This window comes from Impatiens glandulifera, chromosome 1 (assembly GCF_907164915.1).
Source record: "Impatiens glandulifera chromosome 1, dImpGla2.1, whole genome shotgun sequence".
Classification (NCBI taxonomy): Eukaryota; Viridiplantae; Streptophyta; class Magnoliopsida; order Ericales; family Balsaminaceae; genus Impatiens; species Impatiens glandulifera.
Window position 1 is genome coordinate 104,708,141 of NC_061862.1, and position 24,948 is coordinate 104,733,088.

The 24,948-nt window shown below is 31.4% G+C and overlaps 1 protein-coding gene across 1 annotated transcript; it reads right to left on the bottom strand.

The window, feature by feature from the left end:
• Window positions 1-19,062: 19,062 nt before the first annotated feature.
• Window positions 19,063-19,754, bottom strand: LOC124939267 (WD-40 repeat-containing protein MSI5-like). The gene is made up of 4 exons (XM_047479757.1): window positions 19,749-19,754; window positions 19,574-19,650; window positions 19,285-19,396; window positions 19,063-19,143 (listed from the first exon to the last, which is right to left on the bottom strand). The coding sequence occupies exons 1-4, from the start codon at window positions 19,752-19,754 to the stop codon at window positions 19,063-19,065; spliced, it is 276 nt and encodes a 91-aa protein (XP_047335713.1).
• Window positions 19,755-24,948: the final 5,194 nt, after the last annotated feature.

A 24,948-nucleotide genomic window follows, 5' to 3' on the forward strand; every position in this document is an offset into this window, starting at 1 on the left:
GGTCCGAACGTAGTTCACAACTTGTGAAGTTATGAACCTTGGTTGTATGGATTGAGTTTTTTTTTGGATTTTTCAAATTTTAATTGTAATCGCTATTGTGACCGCACTCATGATAAGTTGTCTTGAGTTCTCTCATAACAATGAGAGATAGGTCCGAATGTAGTTCGTAATTTGTGAATTTACGATGTTTAGGTTTTTGTGAATGAATTCCTTTAGATATGCTTTAGATGAATTATCTTTTGAGCATGTTGACATTGAAGGGTGTTAAAAGTTCTTCTCCGTTTAAGGTGGTCAATCGCGTGGTGCCACGTGAAAATACCTTCTTGACAAGGTAGGGTTCTTCCCATGGTGTTTGGAAGTTCCCTCTAGGGTCTTGTATCCTTAAGTTATTCTTTAGGATTAGATCCCCTTCTTGAATGTTCATAGGTTTCACCGTCTTGTTGAAATCTTTCGTCATTCGTCTCTAATACAAAAGGGTTTTCTAATTGTACTGTTACATACACCAATCTATTTCCATTACTTGTGTCTCTAGTAGAACTCTTGAAGTAAGGACTTCGATTTTGCACTACAGCCCTTCTATAGACATTTGTGAACTACATTTATCTTGTTGACGTTTGAATGGTTATTTTATATCCCTAGAGGGCGTATGACAGGTTCTCGAGTCAATCCTTGCAAATTTGAGTCATCTTCTTAATGACTGTGATGAATTTCTTGTTTTCTTCTTCAACTGCACCTTCGTCTCGCTTGAGGGTGGTACCTAACATAGTTAAAAAAACCAAGTCTCAAAGATGCCCGTACTGTGGGATGCCCAGTCTTAAGGGATTTTTTTTTAATTAAAAATGAACAAGTCCTTCCATAACAGTTAATTCTTAGACGTTCCTGAAAATCTTAAAGTACACAAGCTTTTCCCTCTTTTGCCCCCAACGGTTTTTCCAAAATCCTACAAAACCATTGAAAAACAAAAACAAAGTATTACTAAACTTAATCAATTAACTAATAAAAGATAATACAAAGGAAAACAAGAGGAGTATTATTTTTTAAAGAAAATAATCATATTTAATCATAACCTAAAGTATTAAAAAAAACTAGTTTACTTAATTAAATTAATCTAACTTAATCTAATTAAATAAAAACAAACAACTAAATTAATTATTTAAATCAACTAATCTAATTAATAAAAACAAAATAATAAATATATATATATATATATATATATTTTTTTTTTTAAACTTTATAAAAATGTTAATATATATATTTTATATATGTTGTATTTTTTTATTTTATAAATATCTAGGTAATTAATTAAATAAAACCTTGAATATTCTATGTATAATAGTTTTTTTAAGTGTTATAACTTAGCTAAATTATTAGCTTAACATATTAAAATCTAAAATCAAATTTTCTTGAAAATTCAATTCTTTTAGAGATAGTTTTTTATAATCTATAAAAATTGAGGGAGAAAATAAGTGTCTGGTCAAATCATGAGAAACCCTATGGCCCAAGGTTCCTCATGCCTTTGTCAATTTTTTTTTTTGTTTATTTTAATTAAAAGACCAAGACTTAAGTATGATTCCCAAGTCTTTTGTTATCATCCTTTTCTCGCAGTTGGAAGGGCCCTTCTAAGTCCTTCCACCAACTTTTAGGCCTTATTTTTGAAATTTAAAATGATCAAGTCATAGATTCCACCGCCTAGACCTTTCTTGCTTATTATTGAGAATGGTCTAGATCAAGGCTGTCAAAATCTCGAGTTGACTCTTAAAATCTTACGATTTTACGATTTCACGTTAGGCTAACGAGTCTGATTTTAAGTAAACTCTTAAATAGGTAAACTCTTACGATTTTAAATTTACGATAATAAGATTTTACAATTTTACGAGTTTATAAATAATTTCGATTTTACGATTCTATACGATTTTACTATAAAAAAAATAAATTTATATTTAAAAATTTAAAAATAAAATTATTATTTATTTAAATAAATTAATTAATATAATTATTTTGTAAGTATAAATATTTATAGTGTTATTTATTTATTATTAATTTTTAATTAATCTTATATTAAAATATATAATTTTTTAAAATTGGTTAAGTATAAAATACTTAATTATAAATATAAATAATAATAATATATAACTATTATTTTTTTAAATGAAACTCTTACGATTGAATGTAAACTCTAGATTTTACGAGTTTATAATTAGATAACGATTCTACGTAAACTCTCGATTTTGACAACCTTGGTCTAGATCCTTCCACCATCTCCTTGGGTTGGATCCTTCCACCATCTATTGAGAATTGTCTAGATTCACCCATTTGCCACAAAATTGTTCAAAAAATATAAAAAGGGAAAATATTTTATTTATTTATATTATAAAGGAATGAATCTTATTAACCATTAAAATAAACATTTTATTAAAGGGAAAGGACTAAATTAAAAAGCGATAGACTAAGTTGGGGGTATAGACTTAATCTTATACCTAAATAGATTCTATTAATTGGAAAATAAAAAAACTAATTAGTTTAAATTAGAAAACTAATCTAACTTAATTAATAAACTAAATAAAAATTTAACAAAAATAAATTGAAAATTTTGTTAATATGAATAAAAACTTTATTAATTTTATTTTATTCTATGACTAAGGTGATTCAATTAATTAAAATATTTTTACATAATAACTTATTTAATCAAAAGTTAATTAAAACAAAAGTAATTAATCAAAATTTTCCAAAATCTCATTATTACCACAAGTAAATATGGGGGTTTTACCGAAAGATTTTCCCGACAGATATATAAATCTTTTGGTATAAATACCGAAAAGAAGAAACTTGTCATCAATAAGAAAATACACCGATAGGCTCTATAAATCTTTCGGTATTCCGTGAAAATACCGAAAGATACAGTATATTTATGTCGAATTTGAATCCTTCTAGAAAATGACAATTTTTAAAGGGTAAATACCGAAAGATTTTAATATATCTTTTTGTTGGGATCGGTGTTACCAATAGAGACTAAGGTATGACTATTGTTAACATCTTACAATAAACTCTTCAATAATAATAACAATATCGCAAATCCTCCAAACTCTTGAAACATATTCAAGTGCGGAAGTGTTCGTCGGATTTGAAGCTTTTGACAAATGAATGTAGAATGGCAGAAAGTAAAGAACACCATGATTTTATGGATGTTCGGAGATAAAACTTCTACGTCACCCCTTTTTCCACAACCGAAAAGATATCCACTAAATACTTTGAAATAAATACATCTCACTAATCTAGCTAACTTTATGTTGAATAGAATAACCTCTTTTCAACTTACAATGCCGAAGTTTCTCATAGAATGGACAATATGTAATTACAGTGTGATCACAACTAGATAGTAGGGGAGATGTTTTATTTCATAAACTTTCTTGAATTTAATAATATAGGCCATTCGACCGTTGTCCTTGAGCCTCCATATATAGTTGAAGTATACCAATGATCGAATATTCTTTGAGGACACGTCGCCCGTGTCCGTTGGACGGCCGCATATAGTACAAGAGTATAGTAGGCTTTGAATAATTGGATCGTGGTCGTACTAAATGAGTAGTGCGACGAATTTCCTTTGATTTTGTCTCGTACTAGAAATGTCTAATTGAGAGATATCCATGTACATGGCATTAATTCATTGAATATAATTAGATGGCTTGTCAGACTACACAGAAGAAAGTGGAGCAGACAGTAGAGAGATTGTTATTAGACAAGTGCTTTCTTAAGACGGCTGCTAAAGCAAGCCATTAAACATTCTTCTTTAGACCACATCCAAATGAGTTAAACATCCTCGTCTAACTACGCATTACTTTAGACCGCGTTTAAAGGAGTTAGAAGTCCTCGTCTAACTACGCATCCCTTTAGACCGTTTCTAAAGGAGTTAGACGTCTTCGTCTAACTACACATCCCTTTAGACTGCATCTCATGGCGTTAGACGTCTTCGTCTAACTACGCTTCACTTTAGACCGCGTCTAAAGGAGTTAGACAACCTCATCTAACTATGTTTCCCTTTATACAACGTCTAAAGGAGTTAGACGTCCTCGTCTAACTACCTTTCCCTTTAGACAATGTCTAAAGGAGTTAAATATCCTCGTCTAACTACGTTTCCCTTTAGACCACGTCTAAAGGAGTTAGATGTCCTTGTCTAACTACACTTCCCTTTAGACCACGTCTAAAGGAGTTAGATGTCATTGTCTAACTACACTTCCCTTTAGACCACGTCTAAAGAAGTTAGACGACCTCGTCTAACTACGTTTCCCTTTAGACCGCGTCTAAAGGAGTTAGACATTCTCGTCTAACTACGTTTCCCTTTAGACAGCGTCTAAAGGAGTTGGATGTCCTCGTCTAACTACGTTTCTCTTTAGACTGCGTCTAAAGGAGTTAGATATCCTCGTCTAACTATGTTTCCCTTTAGACAACGTCTAAAGGAGTTAGATATTCTCCTTGAACTTCGTTTCCATTTAGACCGCGTCTAAAGAAGTTAGATGTCCTTGTCTAACTACGTTTCCCTTTAAACCGCGTCTAAAGAAGTTAGACGACCTTGTCTTACTACGTATCCCTTTAAACCGCGTCTAAAGGAGTTAGACATCCTCGTCTAACTATGTTAGGCGTCTAAGACAACCTACTTTAGACAACATCTAAGTTAGCACTGTCTTTAGATTTGTTCCTACACAAAACAAATAGACCACTCAGCTTTATTCACAACTAAGTTTAACATATATTATCAAATAATGTTAGCATTAAATAAACTTATTCTCTAGTTTATTTTAGTCAAAATAATTTGACCCAACAATTTCCCCCTTTTTGATGATGTTAGAACTTAGTTAAAAGATTAGAAAAAGGAATATAATCAATAAACATCAAAAGTTTATATATATATTATCAAAATCTCAGAGGAAGATAAACAATTTAAAAGAGATTGCCCATGAACTATAAAAGTTGGGTCTTTTCCTATCCCTTTCTACCCTTGATTCCCCTTGGGCCTCAGGCCACTTCTTTCCCTCTTTTCAACATCATCGGAAAGGACGGATTTCTAATTAGCTCCTTAAAGCGCCCAATTTCTTCTCTTTAGCTTCAGTCTTTCTACCTAAGAACATTGTCAAGGACTCTTTCGTAATCCAAGACTCCGGAAGACTTAATGAGGACACCATGTCCAACATTAGTGAGGAGAGAAAAGAGTGGCATACTGAGCGGGGCAGCATACCCAAATGGCCTCCTCTAATAAGAGATCATCTCTACTATGTTTTTAAAATGATTTTCGACCAGTTGATAGTTGTTCCCTTGGTGATAGCAATCATTATCTCGAAAATCTTTTTCGAGTAAAAGTTGGAGCCCCCTTAGCCAAGAGGGACTTGAAGATGATATCGTTGAGGATGGAAAACTCAATTTTTAGAATAGATTTCGGTCCGTGAGAACCGACAGGAACGATCTGCCCTTCAACAGATGTATCTAAGAAGACAAGCTTCATCTGAGATAATACTTCATTAGACGAAGTGAGAAACTAAGATAATCTCTCTGAAGGGATATTGAAGAATTGAGCAAAAGATTCTTCATAGAAGCAAGTATGTTCTTAAAAATGTTTTGCTACTACAAGCCTATTGTCATAAAACGTTCCGAAATTAAAGAATTCAAGAACTTTAGGTTCGTGCATTATGACAGGAGCTCTAAGGAATTTCTTCAAGACCGAAGCTTTTAGAGATTCAAACATTGTGATCATTTCAGGGAAGATCGAGGTGGAGACATAATCGAAGTTTACTTGAAGAGTGGATGGAGCAAGGGAACCCATTTCTTGAGTATTACGATTTTTAAGGGTTTAGACGCCTAAGATTCACAAGATATTTTCTTAGTTAGAGAAATCAGGAATAAAAAATCACGAAGAGGATAGATGGTTTGTTCGGATGACCTAGTTGCTTTTTATAACGTATGAATAACACACACCACAGAAAGTCATCATTAGAAGTGTACCGTCATTTAATTTGAAAATTGTGTTCCCAATAAAATCATAATTGAAAGACGTCAATTAAAAACCTTCATAAAATTAGGATTTAGACGCATAAGATTCACAAGAGATTTTCTTAGTTAGAGAAATCTGAAATTCAAAATCATGAAGAGGATAGATGGTCTATTCGGATGAGATAGTTGTTTTTTATAACGTATGAATGACACACACCACATAAAGTCATCATTATAATTGAACCGTCATTTAATTTAAAAAACGTGTTCCTAATAAAATCATAATTGAAAGACATCAATTAAAAACATTCTTAAAATCTATCGTAAATTTAGAAGGTGAAGAGAGGCAACTCTTCAGATTTATTAATCATATTTTTAACATTGAAAGACACGTGTCTTCAAGTTATTTGAGATATGACTTTTCACTTACTAGGCAGGAAAAGTACATAGACAACCAATGAAATGATGGACAACTGATCTACTTGGTTGATGATGAATCATCCGAGGACACACGTAATTAAACGTCTAACAAGCTATCCACATTTCTTGCATCTAAGTTAGGTAGACGTATGTTCAGAGGGCGTCTAACTACGCGCGTCTATATATAGGCGCTATAGACGTATAACCAGACTTAATTTGTAAGTTGCTTAAGAAGTTAATCGTCCAAGTACATAGCTTCTTTAGATGAGCGATCTAATCAGACCAGTTAGGACCTCCATCCATTCATGTCTTTCCAGTTGCTTAACAAAAAATTCCCCCTCAATTTATACATGATCATTTCAAACAATTTAATTAAGATCTACAAGCCCTAGAATATTTATAAAGTGAGAAAACATAGTCTCGGGGAGTGGTTCGTCTTCCACTTGTTGTTTGGTTGGGACATATTCAAGGAGAATATGCTTCTGATTGACATGTTCCTGGATGAAATGATGTATGATTTCGATATGCTTAGTTCGAGAGTGCAAAACCAGGTTGTATATTATCGCAATAACATTGGTGTTGTCGCAGAAAATGGGAGATTCTTCTGCCTCAATGTCGTAGTCCCTTAGCTATTGTTGAACCCACAAAAGCTAAGAGCATCAGATTTCTGCAACAAGATATTCGGCTTCAGCTGTAGACGTTGCGATAGACGTATGTTTCTTGTTGAACCAAGAAATTAGACGATCACCACATAACTGGCAAGTTCTACTGGTGATTTTCCGATTAATCTTGCACCCTGCATAATCTGCATCTGAATAACTAGTTAGATTGAAACTAAAATCCTTCAGATACCACAGTCCCACATTTTTAGTTCCCTTTAAATGCTTCAAAATTCGCTTAGCAGCAACATAATGAGATTGTATAGGATTTACCTAGATTCTTTCGTAGACACCGACAACAAACATGATGTCTGATCGACGGGTAGTAAGATATAGCAAATAACTGATTATCCATCTATATGCAGTGATGTCCACGCTTTGGCCATCTTCATCATTGTCAAGCTTAATGGAGGAGCTCATTGGAGTAGCTGTAGACGAGCAGATTCCATTCCAAACTTCATTAACAGTTCCCTGGTATATTTGGCTTGGTTGATGAAAGTTCTTTCTTCAGGTTGACGAACTTGAAGTCCATGCATAATCTTACATTTACCATGGTCTTACCCTTGATGTTGTCCCCAAATGTGATCTTAGGCCCTGCGCAATCCGTAATTTCAGTTAGAAGCCGTCTATAACTAGTCATGTGTCTGGAACATCCATTTTCCATATACCATACATATTCCTCCAAGTAGTTTATCTATTGTACAAACACAAATACATATTTACAATCTTTTAGTACCCACATTCACTTGGGTACTCGATCAATTAGTCCCTTAGGAATCCATATTTGAGTTATCTTGATGGATTTTACATGTTTTGTTATGATTAATGCGTATGATTTAGGCTTAGCAGACGTCTTCCTGCAAGCAGTTGAACTATTAACCTTAGAAGATGATTTTTGTCTAAAACTTCTTGACTTCCTGTTAGGTTTTGATTTGCCATACTTGTTGGCTACTTCCTTTCTAGATTTTCAGCCAGCTTACAGTTGGCGGAACATAAGTAATCTCATCCTTTAAGGTTAAGTCCTTACATCTTGGATTAGTCCATTTATTAGTTAAAATCCCTCTAAAAAAGTTTATTTGCTTAAACTTATCTGTTACTGAATTTAACTTTTCACAAGACTTTTCTGGACTGACATTATCAAATCCTAAACGGATTTGTATCCAGCAGGCCTTATCACACTTATTTGTTGTCTGACTACACCTCTAGACCTTGTCCAAGAACTGACCACATATGTCAACCGTTGGTTTTTAGAAAACAATGTTTGAACCATTCCCTTGAGCTTCTAATTCTCAGATGAGAACTTGAACACATTGTTTTCATGATCTTTTGATTCAGAAGTTTGAGATGAAAAAAGTTTATCAGTTTCATATTTCGATCTCATTTCATTACAAGAGTCTGACAACTTCTTGTACTCACTGACCATGTCATTTAGTGCAATAGTTAGTTCATCTCTTGTAAATTTTTCAAAGGAGAAGTCAAATACCTCAGAGTCTTCTTCTTCTTTTGCTATGAAGCAAGTGACGTCTTCATCATCACTATCACTGGATGATAAGTTATTTGAATCGCTTTGGTCCCTCTTGGCTTTTTTGTTAGTCGTCATTAGAGCCTTCGATTCTTTTTTGTCCTTCTTATTCTTATCTAGATTTGGCTTCTTGCACTCTGACTTGAAGTGTCCTAGTTTGTCACGGTTAAAACACTTTAAGTTAGCCTTATAGTTGTTCTTATCATTACTGTTATTGTTTAAAGATCATGAGTTATAATTGCTCTTCTTCATGAATTGCCGAATTTCTTCACAAGAAGAACCATGGTGTTGCTACTAATCTTCTCGGCAGCAGACTTCACATTGGTGGCAACATGTGACTCATGAGCAGTCATCAGCGCTTTGGTTGCAATAGCAGAGGTGGAAAGAACCTATTCATTCCTAGAGTTTATATCAAACTCATAGGCCTTTAGATCGGCTAGCAAGTCAAAGATCTCCATCTTGTTGAAATATTTAGACTCCCTCGACTCCATTGTCTTGATATCCCACTCTCTGGGCAGAGCACGCATGAATTTAATTGCAACCTCTCTATTACTGTAAGTCTTGCCCAAGGTGGAGAGAGTGGTGAAAATCTTGTTGAACCTCCCATCGAATTCAGTCATCGTCTCTCCATGACGCATCTTGATGTTATCAAATTGTTGTGTTGCCTTCACAGAGTTGAGTCAACCTCACCCAGATCTCCTTGGCAGAGTTGCATAATATGATGTAGTTAAACATGTTGTCATATAGAGTTTTGTACAGAATATCCATGGCCAGGTTATTGAGGTTGTTCTTCCTCTTGTCTTCACTACACTACTTAGATCTGTCTTTCTCAATTTTTATCAGCCCTTCAGTAATGACAAGCCACATGTCATCATCAATTGTAGATAGATGAGCATGGACTCTCTTCTTGCACACGACATAGTTCTCTTTCGAGAACATGGGAACCTTGGTTGTAGCGGCCATAGACATGATTCATATTATGTTGTTGCTTGAGAATAGAAAACGAGGCTTTCATACCACTTGTTGGGATCGGTGTTACCGATAGACACTAGGGTTTGACAATTGTTAATAGCTTACGATAAACTCTTCGATAATAATCTTGTGAGGGATTAGTATTTGTTTCTATTCTTCGCAAATCCTTCAAAATCTTTTAACAGATTCAAGTGCGGAAGTGTACGTCGGATTTAAAGTTATAGACAATTGTATGTAGAATGGCAGAAAGTAAAGAACACTAGGAGTTTTATGGATGTTTAGAGATTAAAATCCTACGTCATCCCTTCTTGCACAACCGGAAGGATATCCACTAAATAATTTGAAATAAATACAGCTCACTGATCTAGCTAACTCTTTGTTGAATAGAACAACCTCTATTCAACTTACAATACTGAAGTTTCTCATAAAATGGACAGTATGCAATTACAGTGTGATCACATCTAGACAGTAGGAGAGATGTTTTATTTCAGAAACTTTCTTGAATTCAATAACAGAGGTCGTTCGACCGTTATCCTTGAGACTCCATATATAGTTGAAGTATACCAACGGTCGAATATTTTTTGAGGACACGTGGCCCATGCCCGTTGGACGGCCGCCTATAGTACGAGAGTACGGTAGGCTCTGAATAATTGGATTGTGGTCGTACTGAATGAGTAGTGCTCCGAATATCCTCTAATCTTGTCTTGTACTGGAAATGTATATTTGTGAGATATCCGCGTACATGGCATTAATTAATTAGATAGAATTAGATGGCTTGTGAGACTGCATAAAAGAAAGTGGAGCAGACAGCAAAGAGATCGTGGTTAGACAAATACTTTCTTCAGACAGCTACTAAAGCAAAGCATTAGACATTCTTCTTTAGACCGTGTCTAAAGGAGTTAGACGTCTTCGTCTAACTATGCATTCCTTTAGACCGCGTCTAAAGGATTTAAACGTCCTCGTGTAACTACGCATCCCTTTAAACCGCATCTAAAGGAGTTAGACGTCCTCATTTAACTACGCATCTGTTTCGACCACGTCTAAGAGAGTTAGATGTCCTCGTCTAAGGGAGTTAGACATCCTCGTCTAACTACGCTTCCCTTTAGACCACGTCTAAAGTAGTTAACGACCTCATCTAACTACGTTTCCCTTTAGACATTGACTAAAGGAGTTAGACATCCTTGTCTAACTACGTTTCCCTTTAGACCGCGTCTAATGGAGTTAGAAATCCTCATTTAACTACGCTTCCTTTTAGAACATGTCTAAAGGAGTTAGAAAACATCGTCTAACTACGTTTTCCTTTAGACTGTGTCTAAAGAAGTTAGTCGCCCTCGTCTTAGTACGTTTCCCTTTAGACAACATCTAAAGGAGTTAGACATCCTCGTCGAACTACGTTTCCCTTTAGACCGCGTTTAAAGGAGTTAGACATTCTCGTCTAACTATGTTTCCCTTTAGACCGCGTCTAAAGTTGTTAGACGACCTTGTCTAACTACATTTCCCTTTAGACCGCATCTAAAGGAGTTGACGTCCTCGTCTAACTACGTTAGACGTCCTCGTCTAACTACGTTAGACGTTTAAGACATCCTGCTTTAGACAACATCTAAGTTAGCACTATCTTTAGATTTGTTCCCGCACAAAACAAATAGACCATTTAGCTTTATTCACAACACTTTCGACTTTGACCATAGATCATCAAAATAATGTCACCATTAAATAAAATTATTCCCTTGTTTATTTTAGTCAAGATAATTTGACCCAACACTTTCGACTTTGACCCCTTAAAAAACAAAAAATTCTAATTGTTGAGGTTTTTATGGAGGGGATATACCGAAAGATTGAGACTATATCTTTTGACTTTGAACTTTCCAAAAAACAAGGAAAAAATTTCAAAGTTTTTGGATTTTCTAAAGGGGAGATGCCGAAAGATTTAGTCTATATCTTTCGGCTTTGGTCCCTTCCAAGAAACATGCAATATTTCTAAGTATTGGTGTTTCCTGGAGTGGATATGCCGAAAGATTTAGTATATATCTGTCGGTTTTCCCCCAAAATACTGAAAGATTTTATTCAAATCTTTCGGTAATGGCATTATTTACTAACTTCTTTTCCTTTTCCTTTTCCTTTTCCAAATGGTGTTTTGGTTTCTAAATATATGGCTCTCGTTTAATTATCTAAGCATTTCAACTGTGTGTCAATTTTCAAGTATAAGAATTGTGATTGAATTTAAAAAATATAGGTTTGTGTTTGATTATAATAGGATGTATAAAAGTTTTGTGTTTAATTATATTAATTAGAATATGAGTGTATGAATTGTGTTTGTATGTGTGCGTAGGTGTTGTGTTTCATTTTTAAGTGTAGGATTGTGTAATTAATTTTTTAAGGATAAAATATATTAATGCTTAAATCTGTTTAATTATTAAATTTAAAGGGGTCAAATACTAGAAGATTTAGATCATATCTGTCAGTATTTAAGTGTAAAGAGAAAATATGATCAAATCTTTTGGTATTGGACACTTTCTAGAACTTTGAGAATTTTTGGGTAATTAAGATCAAAGCCGAAAGACATGGGAAAATCTTTCGGTTTTACTTGTAAATACCGAAAGATTTGATAAAAATCATTCGATAATGACCTTATTCTCTAATTTATTTCTCCTTTTTAAAGTGATGTTTTAGTTTCTAAGTATATAGATTTTGTTTAATTATCCAAGCATATAAGTGGTGTGTCAATATTCCAAGTAGAGGGATTGTAATTGAATTTACAAGTATATGTATGTGTTTAATTATTTAACTATACATAAAGGGTTGTGTTTAATTATAATTAGAATGTGTGTGTATTGTTTTTGTTTGTGTAGGTGTTGTTTTTCAGTTCTAAATATAGTATTGTGTTTAGTTTCTTTAAGGATAAAATATAATCATGCTTAAATTTTCTTAATTATTTAATTTGAAGGGGTCAAATACCAAAAAATTTAAATCATATCTTTCGGTATTTAAGGGTAAAGACGAAAGATATGATCAAATCTTTCGGTATTGGCCATTTTCCAGCACTTTGAGATTTTTTGGGTAATTAAGACCAAACCCGAAAGAAATGGGTAAATCTTTCGGCTTTACTAGTAAATACTGAAAGATTTGATAAAAATCTTTCGGTAGTGGACCATATTCTCTAATTTCTCATTTTCTAAGTGGTGTTTTAGTTTCTAAGTTTATGGATCTTATTTAATTATTCAAGCATATCAATGGTGTGTCAATACTCCAAGTATAGGGATTGTAATTGAATTATAAGTATATGTTTGTGTTTGATTATATAAAGATGTATAAAGGTTTGTGTTTGATTATAATTAGAATGTGTGTGTATTGTATTTGTATGTGTAGGTGTTGTATTTTTCATTTTTAATTATAGGATTGTGTTTAGTTTCTTAAGAATAAATATAATTAGGATTGAATCTTATTAATTATTAAATTTGAAATGGTCAAATACCTAAAGATTTAGATCATATCTTTCAGTATTTAAGGGTAAAGCCGAAAGATATGATCAGATCTTTCGGTATTGGCCATTTTCCAATACTTTGAGAATTTTTGGGTAATTAAGATCAAAGCCGAAATAAATGGGTAAATATTTCATCTTTAATAGTACCAAAAGATTTGTATCAAATCTTTCGGTAATGATCTTATTCTATAATTTATTTCTACTCCTCTAAGTGGTGTTTTGGTTTCTAAGTATATGTATCTTGTTTAATTTAAGCATATTAATGGTGTGTCAATATTCCAAGTATAAGGATTATAATTGAATTTACAAATATAAGTTTGTGTTTTATTATATATAGATGTATAAAATTTTGTGTTTGATTATAATTAGAATATGTGTATGTATTGATTTTGTATGTGTAGGTGTTGTGTTTCATTTCTAATTATAGGATTGTGTTAAATTTTTAATGATAAAATATAATCATGCTTATATATGATTGATTATTAAATTTTAATGTGTTAAATATCAAAAGATTTAGATCATATCTTTCGGTACTTATGGGTAAAACCGAAAGATAGGATCAAATCTTTCGGTATTGGTCACTTTTCAGCACTTTAAGAATTTCTAGGTAATTAAGACCAAGGATGAAAGAAATGGGCATTTTTTTTGGCTATACTAGTAAATTCTGAAAGATTTGATACAAATCTTTCGCTAATGACCCTATTCTCTAATTTATTTATCCTTTTCTAAGTGGTGTTTTGGTTTATAAGTATATGGATCTTGTTTAATTATTCAAACATATTAATGGTTTGTCAATATTCCAAGTATAGGGATTGTAATTGAATTTATAAGTATATGTTTTTATTTGATTATATAAAGATGTATAAATGTTTATGTTTGATAATAATTAGAATGTTTGTGCATGGTTTGTGTTTAATTTATAAGTATAGGATTGTGTTTAGTTTCTTAAGAATAAAATATAATCAGACAATAATCTGATTAATTATTAAATTTGAAGGGTTAAATACTGAAAGATTTAAATAATATCTTTCGGTATTTAGAGGTAAAGCTGAAAGATTTAGTTAAAATATTTTGGTGTTGGACCATTCCAAGCAGTTTGAGAATATCTGGGTAATTAGGGTCAAAGCCAAAAAATATGGATAAAACTATCAGCCATTAATTAAGAGGTAATACCGAAAGATTTATCATATCTTTCGGTATTGAAATCTTATATCGTGATTTTAGAAGAAACCCCTCCCTGTGCTCTCTCTCTCCCGGTAGAAAATCAAAACAGGTTTTACCAAAAGATTTCAATAAATCTCTCTGTACATGTATGCCGATATATTTCACCAAATCTTTCAGTATTTACCCTAAATAAAGATTAAATATCATATTCAGTTGTTACATATCCATACTGTTATCAGCCAAATTATAAATAATACATTCGATTCTAAAATGTCATTTAATAGTTTATGCCAAAAGATCTAATTATATCTTTTGGAGAAGTCTTTACCGAAAGAATTAAACATATCTTTTGGTAAAGCCCTATACCGAAAGTTTATGAATTTGTCTGTTAAGGCTCCAACATCTTTACCGACAAGACCTATACCGAGAGATGCCGACATATTTATATATGCCGATAAAGGTTCATTACCAACAGATTTATGACATTTACCGATACAATAAACTTTTGGTAAAAGCCCCATTTTTACTAGTGTACATAAGGTGATATTAAATGTTAAAACATCTTAAATATATCAAGTATGATAAAGTCCTTGTGTTTACATAACTTATGTAAATTATCACCTTAACTTTATTGAAATCCAAAATTAAGTTTTTTTAAATTCAATTATTTCAAAAATAGTTGTTCATAAACTCTAAACATTAAGGGGTGTAAAATGAGTGTCTATAGAATGCATTTTAGACAAAATTTTGTAGAAAATACAAGGTTTAGAAAAATGCATGTCCAAGCTTGAATATAGGCACTACGTTTTAAAATTTCCAAATTTTAATATCTGGGTAATTAGGGTCAAAGCCAAAAATATGGATAAAACTATCAGCCATTAATTAAGAGGTAAAACCTTTCGGTATTGAAATCTTATATCGTGATTTTGGAAGAAACCCCTCACCTGTGCTCTCTCTCTCCCGGTAGAAAATCAAAACAGGTTTTACCAAAAGATTTCAATAAATCTCTCAGTACATGTATGCCGATATATTTCACCAAATCTTTCAGTATTTACCCTAAATAAAGATTAAATATCATATTCAGTTGTTACATATCCATACTGTTATCAGCCAAATTATAAATAATACATTCGATTCTAAAATGTCATTTAATAGTTTATGCCAAAAGATCTAATTATATCTTTTGGAGAAGTCTTTACCGAAAGAATTAAACATATCTTTTGGTAAAGCCCTATACCGAAATTTTATGAATTTGTCTCCTAAGGCTCCAACATCTTTACCGACAAGACGTATACCGACAGATGCCGACATATTTATATATGCCGATAAAGGTTCATTACCGACAGATTTATGACATTTACCGATACAATAAACTTTTGGTAAAAGCCCCATTTTTACTAGTGTACATAAGGTGATATTAAATGTTAAAACATCTTAAATATATCAAGTATGATAAAGTCCTTGTGTTTCCATAACTTATGTAAATTATCACCTTAACTTTATTGAAATCCAAAATTAAGTTTTTTTAAATTCAATTATTTCAAAAATAGTTGTTCATAAACTCTAAACATTAAGGGGTGTAAAATGAGTGTCTATAGAATGCATTTTAGACAAAATTTTGTAGAAAACACACGGTTTAGAAAAATGCATGTCCAAGCTTGAATATAGGCACTACGTTTTAAAAATTCCAAATTTTATACTTTATTTTGGATTCTTTGAATGAAAATAGTACAAACCTGATGAGTCTATTGGGAGACTCGTGTAATTACTCGCTATTCTTTAAAGTCGGTGTATCATCTACTCATTGCCGATTTATCTATATTTGGAATATACATCGCTCCTGGTTTATCGACTTTATAGATCGAGCCAGGGTTATTTCGACTATATTTATAGACACCATGCCTGACATTTAGATTGTACGTGAGTACACATCTTGACTTAATTTTTTATTGTGTTTACTTGGTTTTGATACATCGCTCCTAATCTTAGTGTGTTGATTGTATACATCACTCTATAATCTTAGTGTGTTGATTGTATACATCACTCCATAATCTCATTGTGTTGATTGTATATATCTCTCTTGATCTCATTGTGTTGATGGTATATATCGCTCCTGATCTTAGTGTGTTGAGTTATATACACTACTCCATAATCTTAGTGTGTTGAGTTATATACACTACTCCATAATCTTAGTGTGCTGACTATTTTCGTTTGGAATTGATAGATCACTTATAATCTTTGTGTGCTGATTGTATATGTCACTCCTCATCTCAGTGTGCCAACTGTTTACATCGCTCTTAATCCCACTATGTTGATGATGCTTATTTAGAATATACATCGCTCTTAGTTTATCGATCGTTTGGATTGAGCCTGGTTTTTTTGACTATATTTTTACACGCCACTCATAATCTTAGTGTACTAATTGTATATATTTGTTTGATCACAGTGTGTTGATTGCATACATTGCTCCTAAGATATTAAGACCAAAAGTTTTAAGACACAAAAAAGAGATAGAGAGACACAAAATGAAATATGTGTAGCTAAAAAATTACATTATGGAAAGTAGTTAAGATGAAATAAGAAATATAACTTTAGAAATTATTGAAAGAAATACACCATCAATATTTTCAACAAAGCAATAGAGAGTTCTTCCTTCTTAGTCCTTTCGTCCTAAACGTCGAAAGCAATGAGATTTAACCGGGAACATGTGGACTAACTAGAGGAGAAACACGTGAGAGTCTCATCTCTAACAATACCTTCAGGCCTACCTTAGTTCACGCGTAAACTTGTATTTTTCTACGAACCAAGTAGTTTCAATCTTATCATCCTATGCATTGAAATCCTAAGACTAAGTGTTAGATTTAGATCTAAAATTCGCTTAAACACCTTTTAATTCCAACACTAATTAAAGTAGCAAAACGTTCGAATCTCATGTTCATCGATACCATCAACTCTGATTCAGTTCATGCGTAAAGAGGTATTTCTCTATGAACCAAGTAGTTTCAATCTTACCAACTTATGAATAGAACTCATGGGACTAGGTGTTTAAATTTGATCTGAAATTCCTCTTAAAAAAACCTTATATTTCCAACAATTAGTAACAAAGCCATTTTGCATAAATTAATTAGATCGACAAATTAATTGTTAATTTAAAGGGGATCTTTATTTATAATTTATAATATTTATATGTATGATCCTCACTTTTGAATGCACAGCCGAAAATTAAAAAATTTAAATCTACCAACATATAAATACTTCACTGAAGTGTAAAAGAAACATGAGGTTCCTTCATTGTTTTTAAATATTTTATTCTACTATTCTTAAAGATATTTAAGGTACAGATTGCATAAACAAATAAGATGTACCACTAGACGTTTTAAGTTATGTTGTTCATGAATTGGTAAATAATTTATTCTATACTTTTCTTTCTTGGACAGATTTATAGAAGAGCATGAATTGCTTACTTCTCTATCTCTCAAATAGATTAGGAGACCAATTTTTTTTCTGTGAAAACATGTAACTAAACTTGCCACAGGGAGTGCACATTTAAGTTTATTTGAATTGTTTATTGAATTGATAAGGATTTTTTCGGGAAGATCTCGATTAAATTTATGCATGAGAAATGATGTATGAACTTTTGTTATAATGCCAATGGGTTAGAAACCATTCTAACATTTAGATATTGTGATTTGTGATTTCAAAGCAAATCGTAATGTCCGCATTTGTAACCAGAAAGTTATATCATAATGGGAAATGATATATGAACTTCTTTTATTAGCCAAAGAACTTGGTGCAATCTTCATTGGTTCTTCATGTTTTATCTGTGGGATTTTGCTCTAACCTATAATCTGGCTCTTAATTTTGGTAAGATTATTTAACTAAGAGGATTTTTTTACTTAAAGTTATATTTGATGGATCTTAGATGTCTATCCTCAATGGAGTTATTGGATCCTTGTTTATCAATGTTGGTGATGAATTTACAACATGTTATCAATAATATCTAAAATGTTGAAAAATAGGGGTAGTCTAGTTTTGATTATTGAACTCTCACTTTTGAGCGTCTTCATTAAATGGTGTTAAACCGTTTTTTCAAAATAAGTAAAAAAAATCGTTGAAAAATCATCTTTAACAATTATTTTTCTATGCAAAATTTTCAAATTATTTTAGTAAAATAATTCGTCAAACTATCTTATCCAAATTGTTGGAAATCATGTGGTCAATAATATGTTTATATAATTGGTGGGTCTATGTTGTTTGTCCTTCAATAAATTGAAGACGACCCACATCTTCATTTCATTGTATGGTAGTTGCCGACATTTGAAGTGCTTTTAGAGGAAGGATAGATCTATCATTCAATAATAGCTATATTAGCTGTTAGTTCCCTTATGCACTACAACAAATGAGACATTCGCTGACGCTTAAAAAGACTTTTGCCGACGTTTAAAAGCGTCGCAAAAGATTTTACCGACGCTTAAACTTGTGTCGCCAAAAGCAGGGTCGTTGTAGGTTCCAGCGACGCTTAAATAAGCGTTGGTAAAATTAAAATAAGCGTCGCCAATACCATATATTTTGAATTAATTTTTAGCCCATTATTTTTTCCGTTTTTTTTTTTGATTTTTTTTATTCGGTTTATAGTTTTTTGTCCAGATTTTCTTTACTGCTTTCATGCAATTATATTATATTTTTTTACAGTAATTATTTATATATTTTAATAATTATTTTTAAATTTAAACAAAAATTCTAAATAAATAAAAAATACTAATACAAAGTTTTTAATCAAAAATATAAAAACCATTAAATACATTCTAAAGTTGTGTCTATTCATTCATTGCATATACACAATCTATAATTTAATAGATTAAGCTTTAGACCTTTTCAATATCCCACAAGTTCAAAATATTGTCTTCTAATGAACTGCCAAAAACAGATGACATGTCTGAAGACCACTGAAAAAAACAATAATAATAAATCATTGAAACAATTGTCAGAAGCTATTGTAAAAATCAACCTACAATTAATTTATTATCAGAAGCTATTGTTCAACCGATAAATCAAAAAAAAATAATAACTGATCATATATTGCAAACCTGTACACAAAGAACAACAGCATCATGACCTTCAAATACATGAACAGGTGATCCAACCCCTCCAAACTTAAGATTTCGACGGTCAAACATGCGTATAGAATAATCAACCGATCTGTTGAATACCATGCAAATTAAATAAAACTCGGAATCAAAAACTATAGAAAATACCCAGCAACACATCAATGAAGTTACACCCTCATGTACAGAAAGTAGAAATGTGTATATGAATTCGCGTTAACTTAACTTCTAATAAATTCACTGAAAAATCACATAATGGCAAGGAAATTACATACCTGTCCGAATAAAATTAACATTGTGTGGATTCCAACCAACACAATGAAGGTCAGTATCGTGAGCTTTCTCAACCTGCAGAAGAGACAAGTGAATGCCATTGATAGATCAGGACTGTAGGCAAAAGTTGAACTGGTAATAATGTTGCATGTAAGGATTTAGGGATCTTAAACCCGCATCTTCCTTTTTAGCAAGGCAAGAAACAAAATGAAATTACTGTAGACTATAAAATAGGGTTCCAAATAAGTCATCCTCTTTGAGCAAAGAGGGGATTTTTTCCAACAAAAATGGTACGCGGTCACATTAAGTAGAAAACAGGAATTCGGATGGTTATTTTTAACTTGAATAGCTTTATAGGGGGTCATTCTTTTTTCCTCAGTGATTCGTATAATTGACTAGCAGCATCCATGACAATTCATTTAATACAAACATGAACTCTTATATATTATTTATAATCTAACATGTTATTACACTTATATATTAGATGTTATCAATAGTTATAATCATCAAAATAAATATTGTATATATCATGTATTGATGGATAATTTTGCAAAAGGTTGGGTAATCTTTGTGTTTGCACCTTGCAAGATGATAAGAATAAAATATCATTTATATTTTGTTCTTTTCATATTTGAGTATATGCGTATTTTATAATAAATGCTTATGGTTTTGCTCCTTTATTACCATAATATGAAATGAGTAAATAATGTGATGAAGAAAAAGATAAACTTTTGATATCTTCGCTTTCAACTGAAATCTACAATTAGATTTAATTCACAAAAGAAGATCCTAAAAAATAGTTGCCTCAGTTTTCAGAAGTACTAAGTCTGGATCCAAAGCATAATATACTTTATTGAGGCAGTACCTAGTAGATTTTATTGTCCCAATCATGTAGTAATAATCATAATCACTTCTAAGAAAAACTTGAAATTATTAAGTTCGTGAAGTGAATTACAACAAAATATACCTTTATAGAAGGACTAGAACCAGACCTTGCATCCCATAATATCAGACAGGAATCTTCACCAACGCTACAGAATTCCTGCCCACTTTAGTACAAAAGAGAGTCAGACAAAACAATATTAATAGCTATATATACGACAGAAGAAAAAGGCAAACAACCAGGATGATAAAATTTACTCAGTGCTACACGGGAATATCCTGACAAATATATAATAATATAGATGATCCATAATAACAATTTTATGACTAGAAACAAAAAAAATGCATAACAATAGTGCTCTACATTTGCTAAATTTCTAGATTTCACTAGGCTAGACTTTCATTATGAACTGGAGTTTGGGAAGGCAGTTCCTATTGCAGAAAGCGTGATCTATACTTTTGTGAGAGTAATGATCTTGATAACAAGTGTAGGAACTATAAAACAAGATTTTGATAATTCTCCAGTTCACAACCTTTTTCTGCTGACATTTTTAAAGTAGTGGACTTAATGTTCATAGATATTGTAACACAAGTTCACATGTAAAGTTACTGATCTCTATAAAACGAGCAAGAATATTTAGAGAGAAATGTAAAAAATCAGAAAGAATAAACATGTATAGTCCTTGTATGTTCAAGAACAACAAAAAAACCCTAGATCAATGGTCTTGATAGTAGATACTACTCTTCCTACCTTGATGGGCAAAACTGCACATCTTCCACAGTATCATCATGCCCTTGGTATGTACCTCGAGGACCAAGATTAGGGCCATCGACAAATCTCTCAGCAACCTTTGAGTTGCTTTTGGAGCTAGCACCAACAGATCCTTGAAACTTAGAAGATGCCCTTGGTAAATAGAGAATACACATGCCCCATAACTAAACGACATTTATCTGAATTTAAAAGAACAAAACAGAGTACTATTGGAGCATGGATGGGTGAGAACAAATTCTCCTCTAAACATAAGCCCCATAACTTTCCAATCCAAGAACAAATTATCTTATGATTAAAAGGGTCTGTCATCATAAAATTTGGATTCATTTCTTGTCGCAAATATTCACTTGGGGGTTCGCTACAACTAAAAAGGGATAACTGAATGATATTTATCTGCATTTAAAAGAACAAAACAGAGTACTATTAGAGCATGGATGGGTGAGAACAAATTCTACATAAGCCCCATAACTTTCCAATCCAAGAACAAATTATCTTATGATTAAAAGGGTTAGTCATCATAAAATTTGGATTCATTTTTTGTCGCAAATATTCACTTGGGGGTTCGCTACAACTAAAAAGGTATAAAGCCTAAAGGAAAAAGGCCTCTTATTCCTTGTAAAAATTCAAAAAAGTTAAAGAAAAAAGTATCAACATTTCTAGCTGATATACCAAAAACTGTTTAATGAATAAACAATTGCATAACCACATCTCCTCACATTTAACTTCCACCAAATTTTGTTTCATTTATAAGGGTAGACAATAAATTCTTAAAAGAAAAGCACAATTCATGATTCTGAAGAATGTAAGAAAAAATAAATACCTCATAATAATGAAATCCCTCTTGACAAGAACTGTGTGGTTGTTCTCCCATAAACAGTGCATATATGCAACAAATGTTGACTTAGAGCAAGAATAAATTAGACATGGGATTAAGAAGATGATAAAAAAATGCATTTGACAGACCAAATAAATACTTGAAGGTAATGGAAAGACTCGGAGAGTGATCAACACTTCATCCATCAGCAACAATTCACACTAAATTCCTACCAACTTCAACTAAACTTAGTCAGAAACCACTTTCAACTCCCTGTCCCATCACCTGGATTGTTTAAAAATAAATAACGGTGAAATCGTGCATTAGGATGAATGTATAGGCGATTTTATTAAAATCTCTAAACCAGCTGAGCAAGGAAAGTTCAAACACGAAATCTCATTGATTGAAGTATTTTATCAAACATGTGGATGGAACAACAGAAAGTAACAACTAATCAAACTGATAGTCGTCCAAATTGAAAGAAACATAAATCAATCTCGACTTAAAACCAAAACGTTAAAGCTAGATCGAATTGCTCTAAAACAACAGTTATAATCGACCAACCAAATTTCTCAATAAACTCGCTATGATTCATTACACGTTTATAGCTATTTTTTACAACTTAACAAGAAATATGACGAAATGCAGGGTAAACCCCTTATGCCTCTCTTCAAATCGATCTTCAACCAGTAGCGGAGAAGAGGACTAGTAGCATACGAAGAGTCAGCTTCGGTCTGTCCTTTTCCGCCCATCGCCAAATTAGGAGTCAACTATTTCTCTTGTTCTTGGTGTTGGATTTCGTCGCTGCTCAAGATATTCATCTTCTTCGCAAGAGCCTCCGCCAAGCATCTTCTTCGCAAGAGCCTCCGCCAAGCATCTTCTTCGCAAACCTCCGCCGCCAAGCATTTCTAAAGAGAGAGAAACAAACCAAAATAGTTGAATTAGGTTATATTCAAGTATCTATATATTTAGTTTCATAAAAAATCTAAAATATTAATTTAATATAAAATATAATATAATATCTTATTTATATTTAGTTATATATATTTTTTATTTTAATTAAATTTAAATTATAATTAATTAAAAGACATAAAATTGGCTATATTATAAAATATTAATAATTAAATTTTAATATTAATAAAGTTTAAAATAAAATTTATTTATAAAAAAATAAAATAATAAAATAAAATATTTATAAAGTTAAAAATATTAAAATTTTAAGTGACTAAATTATAAGGTTGTCAACCAATATATATAAAAAAAACAAAATAAAATAAAATAAAATAATTGAATTAGGTTAATTCAAATATCTATATATTTAGTTTCATAAAAAATCTAAAATATTAATTTAATATAATATAATATAATATCTAATTTATATTTAGTTTATATGTTTTTTTATTTAATTTAATTAAATTTAAATAATAATTAATTAAAAGACATAAGGTTAGTTATGTTATAAAAAATTAATAATTAAATTTTAATATAAATAAAGTTTTAAATAAAATTTATTTATAAAAAATTAAAATAATGAAATAAAATATTTATAAAGTTAAAAATATTAAGATTTTAAGTGAATAAATTATAAGGTCGTAATATATAAAAAAATAATAATAATAATAAAGGTTGTTAGTATATATTTTAAAGGTTAGCAAAACCTTTTTATTCTCTTGACTTTTACCCACGCTTAATATGATGGGCATATAAGCGTTGCGTTGTCGAAACTATATTTTGTTGTAATGATGGACTAGTGTGACAAATTTGATAAAGTACACCCTAGTTTAATTTGTCATATATTTTTTCTTTTATTTTTTTCAAGTTTTTTCCATTTTTATCAAGCTTATTCTAACTATAATTTTTAGATCTGTTCCTACTTTAGAGTATTAATCATATCCATTATGTTATGTTGAGAACCATTGGTACATGTTGGGAAATATAGATTGAGACGGGTTAGATTGACAGATTTAAGACAATGAGACTATATCTCTATTATTTTTTTGTGAATAATTTGGTTGTAGAGAAATTATTAAATTGTCAACAATCTCAATCCCATCTCAATCCCGCTACAGATCTTTCAGAAGTCTGGATATTGACATTAAATCAGATTCAATTTATAAACTAACATATTGGGTCGTAATCTAATTATTTTAAAAATCTTCGCAGACATTAATTTTTATTTATTCATTTGATTTCTCTCTGCCTTATATTTTAAAAAAAAAATTATGAAGTAAAAATAATTTTGATCAAAATAGTTAAAAAGTTAATTTTTTTTATCAAACATTCTTTTTTTTATTATATTATTATTATTTTGACTAAAAACAAATGTAAAAATATGTTTCCAAACTAGTCCACTTATCCAAATTGTTGCAAATGTGGACAATAATTTCTTAATATATTATTATTAGTTGATAATAAATATTAGTATCCAATTAATTATCAAATTTTATACTTTTTACTATTACTAATAAACCCAACAAGACAATTCATCGGTAAATAGTCTTACTTTAAAAAAATTATGATTAATTCTCATAATGGTTGGAGAGCCCTTAATCAACTAATTAGCCTTTATTTTTTCTCCAATCACCTTTGAAAAACAGCTGTTCTTATTCAAAGGTAAAAACGATCAAATCAGGTTTTCTAATTCTCAGTCACTTTGATCTTAACTACAGGTCTCTTATGATATCCCTGGACAACGGTACCCAAAAAGAAGTTCCACTAAGCAGTGTAGTGTTTGGTATGGGTTAATTGAAAATTTAACACTATTAGTATATTATAACAATAATGTTTTAATATGGTGTTTGTTAAGATTTTACTATTGGTATACATTTATACGAGTGCATAAGTCTTGAGAGGCGAGTACTACACGAGTTCGTAAGTCAAGAACGGAACGAGCGAGCCTGGTCGG

Coding starts and splice junctions, on each gene's coding strand:
- LOC124939267 (XM_047479757.1), bottom strand. Junction 19,397..19,573: donor AATTTTATTCGGACAGGTAT/GTAATTTCCTTG, acceptor GGTATTCAACAG/ATCGGTTGATTATTCTATAC. Junction 19,144..19,284: donor CTGTTGTTCTTTGTGTACAG/GTTTGCAATATA, acceptor TGTTTTTTTCAG/TGGTCTTCAGACATGTCATC.